At 32.2% G+C, this 21,001-nt stretch overlaps 1 protein-coding gene across 1 annotated transcript; it reads left to right on the forward strand.

Annotated features, from left to right (window-relative positions):
• Positions 1–636: 636 nt before the first annotated feature.
• On the forward strand, positions 637–20,372 carry LOC145277092 (uncharacterized). The gene is made up of 2 exons (XM_080128757.1): positions 637–783; positions 19,316–20,372. The coding sequence occupies exons 1-2, from the start codon at positions 780–782 to the stop codon at positions 19,960–19,962; spliced, it is 651 nt and encodes a 216-aa protein (XP_079984883.1). The 5' UTR covers positions 637–779; the 3' UTR covers positions 19,963–20,372.
• The last annotated feature ends 629 nt before the right edge of the window (positions 20,373–21,001 follow it).

The following is a 21,001-nucleotide window of genomic DNA, read 5'->3' on the forward strand; positions in this document are numbered from 1 at the left end:
TAAAGCTGAGGTAGATTTAGGCGTAGCCTTGGTTGGTTTAGGATTAGTTCGGGTTTAAGGTAAAAAGCAGTTTGGGTCGTATTGTGTATAAATACGGAGAAAAAAAATAAAAACAAAGATGTGACGAACGTTTCTATTAAGTCTTCTTTTTTATCTATATACTGAGGCAATTCTCGTTAGCCTTATAAATTATTAATAATTAATCCATTATGACGTCATCCTATAAAGTCTTATGAAAAAATGTCCGTATGCAGAGAAATAAACGGCGACATAATGTTAATTAATAGCAATCTTCTGTCTCTTGAGACAACGACATTCTGCATCTAGTTTGGTTTACTACAGCGTCTGCTATGGCTAATCAGGTGCAGGTCTGGGCCGGTAATTAGAGAACCTTACCCATATATCAGGTCCCCCTCTCGGTATTGCAAGCAGACTCCAACGGAAAGGCAAGCCAATACAGTCTGTGCCAGCGCGGATGTAGGAGCTGCCGGAAAGATGTTGCAGATTTACCATCCGCCAATCGGAACTCCAGACCGGATTTTTTGTCGGGGTTTTCTCCCTTGGCCTTTGCCTTTCTCAAGGCATCCATAATGTATATTACTACGTCACTGTTTCTGTTCCATTCTTCAAATCGTATCTTTAACATGAATGACGTCACAAAATGATCGTCAGATTTTTCAAAATTATTAAATCTTTTATGACGTCATTTTCTCTTCTCTTTGCTCATTTCATTTAATTTTCCCGCAGAACAACCATTCAGTCGCTGGTCTCTCTACAAAATGGGTACGTAACACTTCCATTATAACTTTTGAATTTTCTTGACTGGAATAATTTCCTTTCGGTAATTTTGGGTTTTTCTATAGCGCACTCTTTATGGTTTAAGTACTTTGCTTAGTTTAAAACAAGGCTGATAGCCATTAGTCGCGTGCTCTTGTGTAATGAATGAATGTGTGAATGTAGGATTGACATGAAATTCTTAAAGATAAAGTAAAATGACCGAAAAATGGGCTGAAATGACTTAAATAAATAAAAAGTAAATGACTTAGAATGACTTTAATGAATTGAATGATCTTAAGAATGACTTGAATGCTTAAAAAATAACTGGAATCCTTCAAAAACAACTCGAATGATCTGGTGAATGACTCGAATGGCTTTGAGACTGACTAGTTATAAAGTGGGTGATCATTTTAGATTAAATTAATACAAAAAAGTGATCCCCCACTCTATATCAGAATAAGTACAGCATGTAGTAAGAACAAGATACTACACTTTGATCTTGGCCTTTTGGCCAAGAAAAGGGTACTTATTTGCTCCCCTACCGAGCAAATTAGGCACAAGACCGATTTTTAATGTGAGGAGTGAAGGGGAAATGGGAGCCTACTCTCCGAGGAGTAGGGGAGCTGGATAGTGACAATTGATATGAAGGGTTTCCCCTACATTGACCAAGGTTTTATATGTGAGGTTTCTCGCACAAAAGTGTTACGGACAAACCGACCGACTGACCGACCGACCGACCGACCGACCGACCGACCGACCGAGTGACTTATGGAGTCGCTTGCATGCGACTAATAAAAATTACGAGAAAGATGCCATCTGTAAGATTAACACCTGCCGCTGAAATTCTACGTTTTTTACGTTGTAAGGTATAAGCAAACTGAAAAACTCAATAGAATAATGAAAAACAAACGAAGAAAAGGTAGTTATGCACTTTTCTTACCGTGCCGAAATAATACCGTTATTATTTAGAAGACCGTTCTTAACATGGGAAGGGGAGGATGTTTTCTAGATATTCTTTACTTTCACTTGAATTTAACTATTAAAAAAAAAATAGCGCGGTAACAAAAGTGCATAAACACAAAAAAACATAATAATAATAAAGCGACAATATTCGCAGAATACTTACCATGTGTTTTATTTATAGGAATGTCATGCTTAATTCATACGGTGCTAATGTATTTTTCGTATCGCGATATCTTTAAATATTTTTTTTCGGGTTAAGTTAAAGTTTCACGGTATATTTTGTTTAATTAAATTATTAGGTAGAAGCACAGATTAGTTAAAATGGTAAGAATGGCTTTCGAAAGAAGGTTATTATTTCAGCGCGGTACCAAAAATACATAAGTACTATTCATATTTTACAGTATCTATTGTTTGGGAAATTACAGAATATCTCATCATGTTAAGAATAGGTTTTCTAAATAATAACCTTTATTTCAGTACTGTTTGTATTCTGCATGAATATCAAATATTTTAGGATTTAGTGGTGGATCAGTTTCATTATATAAATTTAAACTAAAATGATCACTTACTTTTTTTTTACATCGGAATCACCAGTTATCAAGGCCTAGAGACCACTCGAGGATGAGTGTTAAAGAGTGTACAGTAGTCAATTGGACAAGATAGTAATCGTCAGTAATGGAAATGCGGTAAATTTGTTAACTTAAGTGGAACGGCTCATCAGGAACTTGTTTACGTTTGACTTGGAAACAATAAGATTGTAGACATCTGGAAAGCAGGCAAACTGAACCGTTATAGGGTGGTTAACAATTTTGTTTACTCTTAATCCTAAGTCCCAAAGGGTTGCTAGTTAGCGTTAATTTTGGGTTATGTTTAGAATTGGGTTAAAAGACTGTAACGAATTTGCAAACTAATTTATTGAAATAACTTCATAATAATTCATTAGAATATATATATATATATATATATATATATATATATATATATATATATATATATATATATATATATGGTGCTAATGCAATTACTTATCCGCGCTATTGTTTTAATCGTATCTCCAAGTTTAATTAAAGTTTTATGATATGTTTTTTTTTTATTTAAGTGTAAGGTTAAAGTATAGAATAGGTTCAAAACACCCTCCCCTCCCCATGTTAAGAATGGCTTTTTAAATAATAACGTTATTATTTCAGTGCGGATCAATAAGTGCACTAGTACCATAATATATATATATATATATATGTATATATATATATATATATATATATATATATATATATATGAGGAAAATAATATTTTAAACGAAATGAGAAGAATGAAATGCAGCTGACGACGAGAAAATGTGGGATTAAAAAAAAAGTGCCCTAAAAGGCCAGCACCCTGGTTTACAAAATATGCTTAATCAGCTACGTCGGCATTCCCCGATTGGGGGACTTCAGACTTTCTATCTATTATATAAATGGAACTTTGTGTGTGAGTTCGTCCTATATGGACTCCTAAGCGGCTGAAATGATTTTTAAAAAATAATTCACACAAGTGCGATTCATGTGCTTGGAAGTGTTCATATAAATTTTGACTCGTAATGTCTTTAATAAGACCTAATCATCGATAATTGAAAAAAACAAAAGGCGATGAAATAATAAACAGGTAAAGTAAACGCTTTATACCGCCTAATACTACAAGTGAATTTGAGAAGTTTTATTACCCGAGAAGCAAAATCGCTCGGCATATAAAATTAGCAGTAGTTTCTTTGGTATGAAAGAGGCGTGTTCGAAATGATTGCTTCTGTTTAGAGCACAAGTGAACGATTACACTCGACTTTCGTACTTTAAACTTTAAACGAGCAATAAGAATAATTTTATGAAATTAACAGTAGGTTCTCTACAGTGCAATGTAATCTATAATGTGTCGTGGACTAATTCGTCGCGGGTAGGCATGTAAAGCTCCCTTCCCTGTCGCCAACTGTAGCAGGCAATTAATTGATTTGATTGAAAAATGAACGATTTCACCGATTTCGATAATAAAAAAATATTGGAGGGTGAAACATTTGTTGATTCTATTTCAATACCGGGCAACGTCAGATCGCCCAGCTAGTTAACAATAAACTAACTCCATCTTACAGGGTGAGATGTAAAGTATGAGATGGTGAGTATTCTTAAACTTTACATAATTATCGAGATACCTGACTCAGCAGGGAACCATATCAACAACGAAGCGCACTAGGTGTATCAGAATTTTGGGGGAATTTTTGACACCCCTAACACGAAAATGTGAATTAAAAAACTCGTAATTTCTGTTTTAAAAGTAGGTTGTTTATTTTCTTTATTGATCATACTTCCAAAATAAACTATTAAAGTTGTATAAAATGTAATAGAAATATTATTTTTTTATTTTTTTAAAAACATTTTTTACGTAATGAAATCAATTGAATTTTACGAGTTAAATATTTTTCAATTTTTAAACTTTAAAAATCTATCAAAATTTTTCTATTGATTCAATTTTTACGATATTTTCAGGGTCAATGTTAAATTTTATGTTCTTTCCAATAAACTGTATATAATATTTCAGACAAATTTTTTTTTTAAATTCACGTCCCCCTATTTTGAAATGTCTATTAAAAAGTAAATAATTAATTTACTCACCAAAGTTTTATATATCACAAATTGAAGATAAAAGATCAATAAATAAATATATTTGAATTTAAAACAGAAAAAACAAGTGTTTATTTAGAAATTTACCTGTTAATCCGAAGTTTAAAACTTTTTTTTTTAACCATGTTGTTGTTTTTTTAATGAAATCTTGGTCCTTGCCCCTTTAATTGAAAAATGAAATTAGGGTTTGAATTACATTTTTCGAGTAGTTATAATCTTGGAAAGACAGGGGGTCGAATTATTCAATATTTTTTTCACGCATTCGTAAAATCAGTTTCTGACACACCTAGAGCTGTACATTTGTCGCTAGGAGACCGAGAGATGATAATTTCACTGAAAATTTGATGGCTTTTTTTGTCTTTAAGATTTTAAATCGGCTGAAATCTTGTCATAACGACATTTTAGATACATTAATTCGTGACATTAAAATATTAGATTTAATCCTAGGAATGACATCATCATCATCATCATCGCTATTACCTAAAGCGGAAGTAGTTCCCATTTTCCCTCTTATTCGCAAAGTACTCCCACGGTTCCCTTCTTACACCGCGTATCTCTATAATGCCTCCATTCTTCAATGTATGGAGTACTGTTGTCACATTTTGGCTGGTGCATCTGCTACTAGTCTCTCATTTCTGAACAGGGTTTAAAAGAGAGTCGCCAAGCTGATAGGTCCTGAACTGTCATCTAAGCGTCAGCCTCTGTCCCATCGACGAAATGTTGCATTCCTCTGCCTGTTCTACAAGTATTTTAATGGTGAAAGCTCTGACGAACTATAAGCACTTGTGCTCCCTCGACGTAAATACCCCCGACAAACTGACAAACAGCTAAATCCCACCCCTACAAAGTAGAGATCCCTAGGTGTGCGAAAGCCTTCTACTCCAATAGTTTCTTCCCCAGAACTACTAGACTTTGGAACTCCCTTCCAGGATTCTGCTTTCTTAACAGTACTGACATGCAGAAGTTCAAGTGTAATCTATCTGCTGATCTTCCTTTATAATATCCCTTCAACTTATGTCCTCGATAGTAGCCCCCTTTCTTTAAAGCGACAACGTGCCTTGTTTGGTGTTAAAATTGAATAAAAATAAAATATTAAAAATAAAGATGGGAATAATCGTTAAAATAATACAAATGATCAATCGACATGTAAAATATTTGGAGACATGGTTTAATTTTTATATTGATGAACAATGTACACCCACATAATTTCAACGTTGGATTAGTGATAAAGGACCAGTTCATTTTTTGTATGATGAAAAAATCCGACAAAAAGACAATAAAAATTACGCATATTTGCCAAATGTTATATGACGAAAATTGTGTCTGATGTAAAATTGATACATTTCTCCAAAATAAAACAGGGTAGATGGTTGGATTTTCGATTATCTTTCTTCAAAATTCAATGATTTGTCTTAAGTCCTGAATTTCTCAGCAAAACTAGGAAATTTCTGTCGAATTCTTCAAAGTTTATGCTGCAAAAAAGTATCGTATATTTATTAAGAAACCCGGCCCTGGCCTACAATTACAGCGGCTCGATTTTTTCCGTATAGAGTACAAAATACATACAATATTGTAATTGTGTGGTTTACTTACTGTGCTGAAATCATGTTATTTAGAAAGCCATTCCTAACATGAAGAGAGAGGCTTTTAACTATTTGGTACTTTTAGCTCAAATTTTAATAAACGAAATATACACTAAGAAATGTATTTGACTTGAAAATCCTAGGTTAAATATACCGGAGTCCGTAAACTGCACAAGCACTAAAATATAGTATAATTCTAAGACTAGTTTCTAGAAGAGGTTTGCATTTTTGTTGCCTTTGGACCAGAAGAGCTAGATGTGACACGAAGCCAGTTAAGTGGAGTATTCAAGTCTACCAAAAGGGTCACCTTGGCTGAGACAAAAATAGAAATTACTTTAGTCGAGAAAGACTTATACTTTTCTGGAAGAGAAGATAAAGCATACTATATTTTATATTCCGGTTCGGTTTGCGATTGTCTGCATTAATACTTAGTCTATCCGCCGTAAGAATATATGACAGAAGTCGGAATGTTAGGATTGAAAAACTAACACTCAAGGGGCAGAGCAAGAGCACTGTAGCCTTAAAAGACCGTCACCATGCACCAAAAGAGATCCACTTTCCCTATGCCATCAAAATTTATACTTAATAAATCATTTTCAAATTATATATATATATATATATATATATATATATGTATACAGATGTGGTTATATATATGTGGTTATATATATATATATATATATATATATATATATATATATATATATATATACACAGATGTGGTTATATATATATATGTGGTTATATATAGATGTTGTTATATATATATATATATATATATATATATATATACAGATGCGGTTATATATATATATATATATATATATATATATATATATATATATATATATATATATAGAGAGAGAGAGAGAGAGAGAGAGAGAGAGAGATCTTGTTTTGTTTTGATTTTAGCGATATGTTTTGAATGAATTCAGTTATTTACGAAAGTGCATTTACCCCTGGACCATCTCGCCAACTGTCTGGATATATCGCGATTTACTTAGATGTTGGTAATTGTCTGTATTTTTGAGATGAGGTGTTTTCATTTATTGAGATTGTCGAACTGACTTCCTCATCTTGGTTATTATAGTCACAACGTTTCGGCCGTTTTGCCCTTCGGACTTCATCAGGTGTTTTGTATCGAACTGTCTGGATATATCGCAGTATTACATTTTAAAAATAATATATATATATATATATATATATATATATATATATATATATATATATATATATATATATACCGCTCCCCATGTGGGGGAACCAAATTGGTTAAAAAGGAAAAATTATTCCCAATCGCATTTAGGTAAAAATGCACTTTCGTAAATAAGTGAATTCATTCAAAATATATCGCTAAAACCAAAACAAAACAACATCTAAGTAAATCGTGACATATCCAGACAGTTGGCGAGATGGTCAAGGGGTAAGTGTTTAGGCTCATTACCGCTGGGTCCCGATTTCGAATATCGCTAGATACAGCCAATCTAACGAATCGTAGACGACGAAACACATGTCAGTGGATAATTACATTTTAATTTTAAAAATTATATATATATATATATATATATATATATATATATATATATATATATATATATATATATACTAGCATTTAAACCCGGCGTTGCCCGGGTGTTTGGAGGAGTATGTTGAGCAAAAAAAAGGCGGTCAATTTTTTTTTTAATTTGACCCCTATTATGACCCCTTAACATTTATTGGGTTGGGCTCAAATCAAGTTATTAAGTTAGATCAATGTCCAAGGAACCTATATCTAAAATTTCATGTGTTTAGACCCAAAATTATCGGAGGAGTTTGGTAGTGTTCTCAATGGTCAAATCGTTGAATTTTGACACCTTAACAGCCAAAGTCGAAAACTAATTACAAAGATTTTCCCAAATCTCAGTACCCTGTATATCAAATTTCGAGTCTGTAGACTTAAAATTGACAGAGTTATTGCGTAGGAAATGTACACACACAGACACCACCCACAGACACGTTCGCTTGTATAGATAGATAGATAGATAGATAGATAGATAGATAGATTAAATAAAAATATATACGTATACATAAATATATATGGAAACAATTTTGTGTTTTCTGTAGACTTCTTACGCAAATATTATGCAAGTATAAATCATGTAGAATATCTTCATGGATATAATTACATGTAATGGTTAACTAAAGATGATCATTCCATAAGAAAACCGAAAAAACTAATAGGGAATTAATTAAAATGAATGTTTAAAAGAATATGCAAATTAGCTAGATCTTTTGCTAGGGAATGCAATTCTACGACCCATATATAAGAAAATAGTATTTTCTTTTTAAATAAATAGAAAAGAGGGTTTTTAATATGAATATCAATACACACAAAAGAAAACCGAATTTATAGGAGTATAGATAGATATGTGGAGAGAGAGAGATAGAGAAGGAGAGAGAGAGGGGCAGGAAGACAAACACAGACACAGGCAAACATTTACACATGGGTATTATGTATTTACCGACTCACGGTTTCCACGAAGTTTCTCTGGTGTGCTCGCCTTCTAACGGGAATAACTGGAAGCGGCCGATCGCGAAACGTTAAACCGCTACGAGAACATTATAATGATAAACAGTAAAAACATGGAAATCCTATAAATAAACTTACAAATACGTAGCTAATTCAACCCTAACCGACGCAATAATAAAATTATATAAAAATTGTTCAAAAAAATTATTATTTTATTTTATTTTATTTTTTTGTATTTCCTACAATTTACAAAATAGTAGCCTTCATTTATTCGTATAAGCTAAACAAAACAGTGCATTCGTCAACAAATAAGGAACGCTTAATCGACTTTTTCGGGTTATTTCCGTCAGTTGCCGGGCGAGCTCGAGCAAATTTCGTGGAAATCGTGGGTCAGTAAGTGCAGAACAATCTATACATGATATTTCCCCATTGAAAAATAGAAAATAATAGGTACGGGCAAAATGAATGCCGTTTCACGTCGGTAAGTACAGATGCGAAAGTTGAGTTGAAAAGAAAACCAGTCTGTTTTGCCCACCGTCCTCCTCTTTTCAACTACCCGCCTGTTTGTGTTTATCAACTTTAAATTTCACGTAAACGTTATGATAAATTTTAATGTAAGTCTGTATTTTTTTAGTGTGTAATTTTTTCAATGATTATAAATGGTTTTCTTAAGCAATTGTAATTCTGTATTAATATTAATAAATAATGGTGCTAACTGTTTTTTTTTCCAAGAAAAAATTGTCAGTAGTATAATTAATGAATTTGATTAACTTTTATGCATTTTTAAATGAAGGAAGGAGGTTCTTCGACTTAAAAAAATAAATTCGCTCGGTATGCCGGAATAATGTTAAATAAAGACAGAAATTATGTCTAATTTGTCCTTCCATACATATTTGAATTTTGCCGCCAGAGTTTTTTTTTATATGATGAACAAGTCTCGTTCCTATTAATGATACATTTTTGGATAATTATTCGTCTTTTTATGCAAAAGTTAAGTGCATTTATTGTATTAATTCATTATCTTAAGACTTCAGCTTAATACTTAACTTGCAAATAATTCCAGAGAACATATTTTTCTTGCCAGGAAAATGTAAAACATGATTTTTTCCATAATGAATTTTTACGTGAAATCTAGGGTTTTCACGATTTTAGATAAAATTATTCCATGCATTTTTATATCACACACTTTTTTCTTTGAGAAATTAACTTCAAACTATAATTTTTCAAATCCAATAAAAAAAATACTCGAAAATTTAAAAAATTATTATGATTAACCAACGTTAAAAACCATACCTCCCCTACCGAAGCAGCCATTAATTGCCCGTACCTAGAAAATAGCCACGAGAACAACACCTATGTTTATTGTCCATGTGCCCATATATATATATATATATATATATATATATATATATATATATATATATATATAGTTTCGTGACTATTACATTAATCAATACGTTTACTGGTTTGGAGAAAATGCCAGTCATCCTTTATGATAGCAATTGTTAACTACAATCCATTCTTTATGACGTCAGTTGATAGCTGTCCTTCATCCTTTATGAGGTTGAATCTTATTGGAAACTGCTAGTTAATCAAGCCATTCGTTTTATAAAATTACTATTCATATTAAGTCCAAGATATCTCTGCGACAATCAGCCCGACAGAGTTTAGATCATCGTTCCTCTCAGTTCTAGGACGTCCACATTCCAAGGCTTCACCTTCTCTCTTTGAGAAACAATTAGTCTATTACTAACTGCCTGATGCATTAATGTTGTCTAGTGTTCGGTCTCTTCAGCACTGGTTTTAAAATCCCCACAGTTCGATCTTATGTTATATTTCCATGCGATGGTAAGGAGGTCAGTTATTTTCTATATATTTTACGCACAGAGAAAGCGTGCTAATAAGTACTAAGTGTTTGGAGTCATGTTTAACAGAAATGGTGTTTTAATTTATCTAATTAGTCGTAATTTATAATTAACTGCACAGGCCATCCATCATTCACTGAGCTATCTACGTGTTTCTTTCGTTCCTTTATCGTTTAAAATATTATGAGATTCGTAGTATCTCTTTCATCCTGTAGATAAAGAGTGACCGACTTTTCTTTGTTAATGTTGCCTTTGAAGACTATGGGCACACGTAAAAATTAAATGGCCAAATAATACGTCATTATACTTCTATATTCTCCATAAAAGATATAGAAATATCTTATTTATCGCTATGTACGAATAATGTACTAACAAATATGTGCAGATATGAATCTTCAAATGCAATATTGCATATAAAAATATATAGAAAGAGCGAGTAAGAAAATGATTGTCACACATCTAGTCAGCAATTAATGTATATATAGGTTTTTTGCAGAAGATGAAATACAATCTCATTTCACATTTTGCTAATTTCATAAATAACATCAAAAACATATTCTTATATCTATCTGACTATTATATAAAAGGGAACTGTGCGTGAGTCCTTTCCCTATGGTCTCGGGAACGGCTGTGCCAATAATTTTATAATTTTCAGACTAAGTTACGAGGGTGTCTCCAATAAATTTCTACACTAATCTTGTACATGCATTTAAAATTGTAATAGACGCTTGAAAATTAAACATGTTATAGCTTTACATCTTGTGGGATAACTCATCATTTTTTATTTCAGGTTCAAATGAACAGCTACGGCAGGGACTTGAATACACCCTACTAAACCCTTATTGTCACAGCTGGTGAATTTCAAAAATGCAATCTGAACGTGAGGACACTTGAGAAGGATGATAAGCAATACACTTGTATTAAACTTTTGAAAATGCCATAGAAACGTATGGAACACTTCAGACTGCTTTTGAATCATCTTGCATGGAGCAAGCATCAGTTTTTGAGTGACATAAGAGATGCAAGAAAGACAGGGAGTCGGTGATAGAATATATGAGGTGTGGGGGGAGTAAAGAAAATCAGAACATTAGAGTAGCTTGACCAAAAAAAGAGTTTTATGGATAAGGAGGCCGTGTGTTTATAGAGACAATATGTGCATGGTTTGATGTCAGTGTGGGTACTGTTCACGCAATTATTCGTGAGGAACTGAATATGCGGAAGATTTGCATGAAGTTTGACCAAAGGCTACGCAGAGAAGACCACAGACTATTTGATTAAGATTAGCATCAAGACATTCACTTTTTCTAAAATCCAGACTTTACTCCCTGTGACTTTTGGTTATTCCCTAAGCTCAAGGAATACCTTGGATGGTGTCATTATGGGATAATTAGGAAGATTAAAGATGCTATTACAAAGGGTTTTTGACACGCTCGTAAAACAGGACTTCTATGGGGCCTTCCAGAAGAAGTTGGAGCAGTACAACAAGGGCATCGCAAACGGAGGAGATTACTTCGAAGAGATCTATTTTTAGTTACTTTCATTACGAAACGTGGTCATTCGAACAAAGTGCGTAAACTTATTTAAGCCACCCCGTACTTGATAGGTTTAGGAATGTTCTTACGTAGGTATCGGAATTAAATGCGCCTGATTAGTATTGGAAACCGATAATCAAAAAAATCCGATTAAAGAAAGAAGTCCGATTTAGACCAAAGTAAAAACTTTTACATAAGTTAACATCACAAGTACCTTTGTGAAGTTTTATCACCACACAAGCAGAATAATCCAACCTATAACACCTACTATGGATTTTTTATAAGACAGGTGTGCGTCCGAGATAAGTGTTATTTTTAGAGCACAATCGGAGCATAATACCTGAATTATTTTTGTTTAACTTTAATTCAAGTGATTATAGAAAATAATTTTATACAAGCAACAGTTGGTTCTTTCTATAGACAAGGGCGCTTCTGAAATGGAAAGCTACAGCAGGAATTGGAATACACTCTTACTAAAACCTGATTATTACAGCTGATGAATTTCAAAAATGCAATCTGTTCAATGCACAATTGCACGATGATACTTGGCTTTTGGATTTAAACTTCAAGTGAAGTTATAGCAGTGTCAGAAATCGTCAGTATAAATTCGTGGTACACACTGGAATATTTGGACACTGTCTTTCAAAGCTTATAACTTCTTGAACAATGTAATTCAAACCCTAATTATGTTTAATTAAAGGAGAAAGGACCAAACTTTAAAAATATAACAGGTTTAATAGCAAATTATGCAATATTTGTTTTTTAAAATCAGTTTTCAATAAAAAAAATTCAAGGAAAATAAACGAAATTTTACTTCTTTCGATTATAAAAAAATTTTTAAAAATGACTTATCTATAAAAACAACTATTCGATGAGTAGTTCAATTGTTCATTGTTAAGAATTTATCCATATTTATACTTACATTTCATGTTCTTTTTAAATAAAATACTTTTTTAAACAAGGATAAAAAACGCGAATTCACATTTTTTTAACTGTTCAAATAAAGAGAGACAAGTCTGATTATATTCGCCTTTATATCCCGGTGCCTTATAAGGACATAATTTATATGTCTTTTTAATGCGGGCTGTAAACCAAAATTAGTATTTTTGGTCCTCCGTAGCTAAAAAAACACACACACATTCACTTATAAGTTTTCCCCCTAAAACTTGACCGATTTAAAAAAAAAATTCTTTTAATGAATTACACGAGTTTTTGATTGATATATTTTAATACTTCTTTATCGACTGAATTTTTCTTTTTAAATATCTAAAAAAAGAGAACATTGAATGAAATAGAAAAAATTGCCGTCAGTGTCCGGTATGTACTTGACGATATAAACATAACATGAGCTTTCATTAAAAAAATAAACGTGGTTTAAAAAAAAAGGTTTTTGCACTTTGGACTTTACAGGTAAATTTCCAAAAAAGACTTCTTTTTCTGTCTTAAATTAGAATATTTTATTTATTGATATTTATCTTCAGTGTGTGATATATGAAACTTTGGTGAGTAAATTAATTATAAAAATTTTTATAGACATTTCCGAATGGGGGAGTGAATTAAAAAAAACAATAGAATTTTTTTTATAAATTTTTAAAGCTTAAAAATTTAAAAATATTTAACTCGTAAAATTCAATTGATTTCATTACATAAAAAAATGGCTGCATGAAGGCGTGCCGGCATTTTGTACATATTTTGTAAACAATGTTTTTTTTTAATAAAAATAATATTTCTATTATTTTTTAAACAACTTTAAAAAGAGAAATTACGAGTTTTTTTTTATATTTTATTCGCAGTTTTCTGTAAGGGGTGTCAAAAATTCCCCCAAATTTCTGATACATCTAGTGAAGCTATTATATACAGATAATTTTATAAAAAGAGAAGTAGACACGTAAAGCTTCCTCTCGATACACTCAATCCTGGACAACGTCGGGTCTCCCTGCTTATGTGATATATTCAAATGCCGAGGAATGTACTTACTCATATTTTCCCGATTAGAATACAAAACAACCAAAATGTTACTTTATATAGTTTTTTTTCCGTATACAATGTATTTTTTTCTAATAGATATGTGTAATTTAATAGTGAAAACTGGTAGGGCTGATGGATTTGAAAAACATCTTATCATCATTTTTTCATAAGTTTCTAATTATATTTTATTGTATTTGAAATGGTAAGACCCCATGTTACAAGGATTACATGTATATCTACAGGTGAAAAAAATTATAATTAAAAATGTTTTCACGGCGGTTACGAAAACTCGGACTTTCAGCTAAATTTAACGTTAAATATTTAGTTGTAAAAAATCCTTTCGGAAATAGATATTAGTTTTCTGAAATTGTTTTCAAGATAGTTTGTGCAGTAAAGTTGTAATATATTGTGAGCAATTTCTTTCTCATACAACTCAATTTCTTCGCTGCAGAAGCAAATGAATTCCACAAACAAAAACCATACATTTAAACTCAAAATTTATTCGCAAGTAACAGCAATGAAAGTTATTTGGTTCTGGTATAGTCCTTTTGAAAAACGGTAGCTCGATTTGCTCCCATACGTATATAGAGCCTTTAGTTCGAACTCTTATTGTCGGAATGTTAATTCGGTGTTCCTTTGGAAGGATCCATGAATGTTCATAGTAAACTCGATCGAAATAATGGCGCCTAAAATTAGGCATAATTTGAGCCCTTGGGACTCAGAATGAAATGGGATAAGATCCAATATTTGGAAAATAAACATGCAGCGCAGTTTTTTAATGTCATCCTCAATTAGGACAAATACAGCAATATAAGTTGTCTCTGTTGTAGAGATGTGCCCTTCGTTCACCAACAGTTTGGTGTTCATGAAGGAATTGTCTTGGCTCCCTCGAAAGAGAACCGCTGTGTTGAGTCTATCCCGATGCCGAGTTTCTGTTAGACTGAAAAATGAAAGCATAATACAAAAAAGGGCGCCAAGCAATTTACTTGACTCATTCCAAATTAACCAATCGCGGACCGGCTACTAAAACTGTGTGGCCGGCCTAAACAATAAAGACGGTGGTTGTATCTGGAATTTCTCACAATATGTAATTAAAAATACTTCGTTTTTACCATTAAAATTTTCTTAATTATCCACCAAATCTGAATAGCGTAATAGTAACCAGATTTCGAGAATTAAATATTATTTGGTTATTCATAAAGAAACTGAAACATTATGTTACCTTAATTTATGTATTGTTCAAGATTATGAACGAATAATGTTGGTTTGATATAAGACTATATATAATTATTTTTTATGTATTTGCATGAATACGAACTTTTTCCGTTTCTCCAAATAATATTTATATTGAAACACGCTAGTCTTATGTAATTCAAATATACACTTATATATTTTAAAATACTCTATACATACTGATTGTAAAATGATGATGATGATGATGATGATGAGGATGAAGATGAGGATGATGATGACGACGATGATTATGAAGGTGGTAATAAGAATTACATTTGCCATAATTAACCTTATCATATTTTACTATAATGCAAAGTAAGTGTATATTCAATTATAATATTATCCAATTTTGTACCGATTTAGTAAAGATTGAATAGAACTTGTATAATTTTTAAGCGCGTGGGCATTTTTCGCAATAGCCATCATTGTTGAAAAATTCCTAATTTCAGTAATATTCTGAAAATATTACTGACATTTGTTTATCAAACATTTTTTATCTTAGAATTTTAAATGAATTTCGTAAAATGTTTATGGCGTTAATTTTATTTTAGAAGTTTTTTTACATCGTGATTCTATTTACTTTTTAACGTGTCGCAATGATAAATTTAATTTTATGTAAATGTAATTTTATGTAATGTAATGTTATGTAAATGTAAAAATGAATTTTAAGTGTGAAAAAGGTCAAATATAACCAATGATTACACTGCAAATTTATTGCAAAAATAAAACAATTATTTAATAGTATTTAATTAGTATACGGCGGGTGGCTTGGAATTGTTTATAATGCAAAAGAATTCCTGACTGCGAATAGAGAACACTTGAACTACTTATATTGTTTATAGGGACAGTAAAACGAGGGTATGAATAGGACCTAAGAGGAATTACAATGTTTAATTTAACTTGGAATCATAAACTTAAAAATATATTATGTTATTTGGTTATATATGAGTTTTAACTAACTTTATTAATTCATATATACAATGTATTTCTTCAACAAGATGTCGCCACACATCGATTATATCTTGTATATCATTTCAATGCAATGTTTGCGACACTCGACAAAATCTCAAATGTCATTATCAGCCGGATATTTGAAAATTTCAACGCGAAAAGTCTGTACTACATTCTCAAAGCGAATGTTGCCCATCGAGTTGTAAAAAAATACAAAAAACGATCAAGAACTATTATCGCGCACCCAACCATAACCTTTGGTACACAAATATGCCTCTTCGTTCAAATAATACATACACACACACGCATATTTATATAAATATACATGCATATATATATATATATATATATATATATATATATACATATGATGATTGCAACGTCTTGTCGGACGAGTGCCACTCCCTCAGACACTTACGATCCATGAGCCCTAACATTACTTTTTTTTTAGTGGTACCGGCGAATTCACACACTCAAACAGACATAACACTGAAGACGGTCATTGCTATATATACATATATATACGTACACGCATACACACACATATATCCATAAACATACACACATATATAAATATATACACAATACATAATGCATAATACATATACATACACAAATACATACGCATATTTACACACACATATACAGATACAAACACACATATACATGCATATACGTACACATATATGCACATATACATGTACATTTAACTACATATACATATACATACATATCTATCCATTTATACACAAATATACACATATGCATATATACACATACATATAAATACACACACAAACATATATATTCATATATACATACAAACACACATAGACATATAGACATATATACATACATATCCACATAGATAGATATATATACATATACATACACATGTACATAAACATACGTACACATATACGTACATACGCACACAGATACATATAATGATGGCAGATTAATTATTACATGCTTCCAGCATTTCAAGCCTACACGCGTCACAACTTTTCCATTACTATAGGACTATTTTTTATAGACACATGCCTGAGGGAGTATCATGACAAAGATGATGTTACAGAGATTTAGTTTTGTACAACAGCTAAATCTCTCTCTCGGTGCAAAATGTTGAGATTCAGAAACAAACAAGAGCAGGATAGCCGGCAACAAGTTAAACTACAGACCAGCTTAATTCGGGTACTGGTCTCCGGCTTTGTGGCTTTTTAAATCAGTGATTTGCTTCTTCCAGAAGGGTTGCCTTCACCACGGCTTACGGGAGCCCTCTCCACCCCACATACACATGGAAATAAACACATGCATACATACATGCATACATACAGAATGCACGCAAACATACATATGCATGTACACCCACATGTAAAAGTACACACATAGAGGCACACATATAAGCATGTACTTATTTATGCATACATACACGTACACATACATATACATGTAAAATACACATGAAGGACCCTTCCAAAAGTCGTATATCCTTAATGATTAGGATGAAGGTGATGGGTACAATTCAATGGGTTTGAGAAAAAAAAATATATATATATACATAGAATCAGACGAAAAATCCAAATGAAAAGATCAGCGTTTGAAACGACTTGAGTTTTTTTTTTCTCTTTTTTCTTCTTTTTTCTTTTTTCTTTCTTTTTTTCTCTTTTTTTCTTTTTTTTCCTTTTTTTCATCAATGAGTTTGAGAAAAAAAGGAAAAAAATATATATCGAATCAGACGAAAAATACAAAAGGAACCGATCAGCGTTTGAAAGGGATGGAGTTGTTTTTTCTTCTTTTATTCTCCTTTTTTTCTTTTTTTTTCTTTGTTTCTATCTTTTTTTCTTTTTTCTTTTTTTTCTTTTTTTCTTCTTTTTCTTCTTTTTCTTTTTTTTCTTTTTTACACATATATATGCATATATATATACGCATATGTATATATATACATATATATCTTTATAAATATATGCATACATATACATATGCATATATATGCACATATATATACATATATACATATACATATATATATACACACATATATATACATATATACATATGCATATATATATACATATACGTATATATATACATATATATAAATATATATATGTGTGTGTGTGTGTGTGTGTGTGTGTGTGTGTGTGTGTGTGTGTGTGTGTGTGTAAAATTGTTATGGGTTAAAATAAACATTTCCATGAATTAATTTCTGCGGTTCGGTTTAAAGCGTGGTTGATAAAGAACTTCATAAGTAAACTGATGTCTTTGCAGTGAAATATCTGAAATAGTAAAATAAAGCACACCGTAATCTTTTCTGTTAACCAATACGGGTTACATATGAAGACAAATCAACTGATTAATACTCGGTACATATTCTTCAGTATCGTGTAATCATCAGGGACCACGTATAGCCCAGTTTCAGGAAATTAATATGACCCTTTTTCTGAGGATTTATACCGGTAACATATGGCTGACGATTTCCTGACCAATACAGGTAATACGTTACCCAGTTTCTTCTGACCAATACTGGTCACCTATGACAAAGTTTCTTTTAACCAACGCTGGTCATATACGACCTAACTTCACTTCACTAATAGTGGATACATATGACCTCATTTCTACCGAATAATTCTTGCCATGTATGACCGAGTTTCTGCTAGCCAATATTGGCCACATATGACACTCTATCTGCTGAATAATGCTGATAAAGTATGACTCAGTTACTGCGTACTAGTAATAGTAAAATATGACGCAAGTTCTGCAGACCTATACCGGTCGCATATGACTGAGTTTCCATTATAACTTAAAAAGGCATAAATGCTCGTTTCGAATATTTCTATGATTTCATAGTTTGTGTTAACAGTTCCGACGCTCAGCATCATTCAACTATGTAAGTTATGGTAAACGTCGCCAATGTTAATAAATGAACTATTTTTCGTCCCACACATAAAAAAGATAAAGCAATGCCGCGGGAATTTCTCCTTTGAAAATTTAAATCATACTAACGGTATAAACAGAAAAAAAAGCATAATATGCAACTCTTTGAGGAAATTACATGTAAAACAACGAAAATGTAGACGGTAATGAAAAATAATTATTTGAATTTACAACATTTTCGCTTATAAATTTCGATGCACGGTGGTTAGCAACTTTCCGATTAGTTAGCGCTTTGCAAAATGATTATTTTATGATATTATTACTTTAAAGTCATATAGTTGTTGTTTATTTACATTTGATTTTCTCATTTATTAATTATAAATATGTTTTTTTCTTTTTGTTTTGTGTTTAGTTGGAAAAACAACGACCATCTGTTCGCTGAAAGAGATACGAGAATCTGCACAGTTACTTAATGATTTGACCATACAGAACCAGACCAGAAAAGTAAAGAGCGTCTTGAATGGTTACAATAAACAATATCGGCAGAAGATTATACACGTGGAAATAAATGGAAGGCCGCTTTTATTCGAAGCCTCAGTGGTTGGTAACGTGAAATTAGTGAATTATTTGCTTGAAGAATGTGGGGCGAATATCGAGCAAACAGGATTCTTTGAGATGGTGAGATGCACGTCTTTGTGGGCAGCGGCTTCAAGAAATTCCATTGAAGTTGTTGCCAGCCTGATCGAACACGGTGCCAACGTGAACACGCGTAGCAGCAGCCACAGATCTGCGGTCAGTATCGCTTGCCATAGCCTGAAAATGGTTCGCTACCTTGTGAAACAGGGAGCCGATATACAGATCTCTGACTGTAATGGTCGAACGTGCCTCATGTATTCTGTGCATTCGCCCAAGATCTGCCAAGTTTTACTTAGTAATGGGGCGCATGTTAACCAGATGGACAACAAAGGGAACGACGCGCTGCACTTTGCTATGCAGAAGGAGTATGTGGAAACAGTAAAAGTCCTCATTAAATATGGGGCTGATATTCATCGTATTTGATCGGAACTTAACACCTCTTTTGAACTCAGTGAAATAATATGCTAACTTGTCTTTGTAGAACATAGAGAGAAACCGCTATACCGGCGAATATTGTGGAAAAGCTTACAAATTATTGAGCAAACACTTCGAACGGATTATTCAACGCAAAAATTATTTTTAAAAAATATTTACAAATACGCACATAGCACATCTTTCCAACGACCGATCTTCAAGTTACATGTGAATAAATTGGAAAGTTCAAGACACTCAGTACGCTGACAGTGATATGAAAAGCTGGCCAGTTTCTTCATTATTTCATCATACAGACCTAGACCTAAAGGGCATACAAATGGATTGAAACGGACATAAACATCAATCGATGGAAATTCTAAACTCTGAATTAAACTTAATCAAATTAAATCAAGCAAAAATGGATCAGTATGAACCGAGTACATTACTAAAATCACAATTCATAATGTGTAGGTTCTCTTTCTAAAATATCTAAACGATATTTAAGAAAATGATTACATACATTTCACCGTTCTGGATTCTAAACAGAGACAATACCACACAAGTATACATTTCTTTTCTTTGAATGTACTTCCGGTCTGCATTCTGCAGATGGTCAGTATGAGGATGATAATCACTAAGAGATGATATATATATATATATATATATATATATATATATATATATATATATATATACGTAAATTGAATAAAATCACAACCTACATGAATAGAAATCCACTTATTTTGGAGTTAAGCTCTTACAGCTGTTTCGTGAAAGGATGGACAATTACCTTTCGTCCATAGAACTGTAAATCTTCCATCTAGTCACTCCTCAGAGACGCTTACAACTAATCCCAACTAGTTTTTCAATCCGTTCTGAACACGTTTATTTATTGATATGAAAATAAACGTGTTCACAACGGATTGAAAAACTAGTTGGGATTAGTTGTAAGCGTCTCTGAGGAGTGACTAGATGGAAGATTTACAGTTCTATGGACGAAAGGTAATTGTCCATCCTTTCACGAAACAGCTGTAAGAGCTTAGCGCCA

Source organism: Euprymna scolopes, chromosome 5 (assembly GCF_053919585.1).
Source record: "Euprymna scolopes isolate OS-2025 chromosome 5, ASM5391958v1, whole genome shotgun sequence".
In the NCBI taxonomy this organism is placed as follows: domain Eukaryota; kingdom Metazoa; phylum Mollusca; class Cephalopoda; order Sepiida; family Sepiolidae; genus Euprymna; species Euprymna scolopes.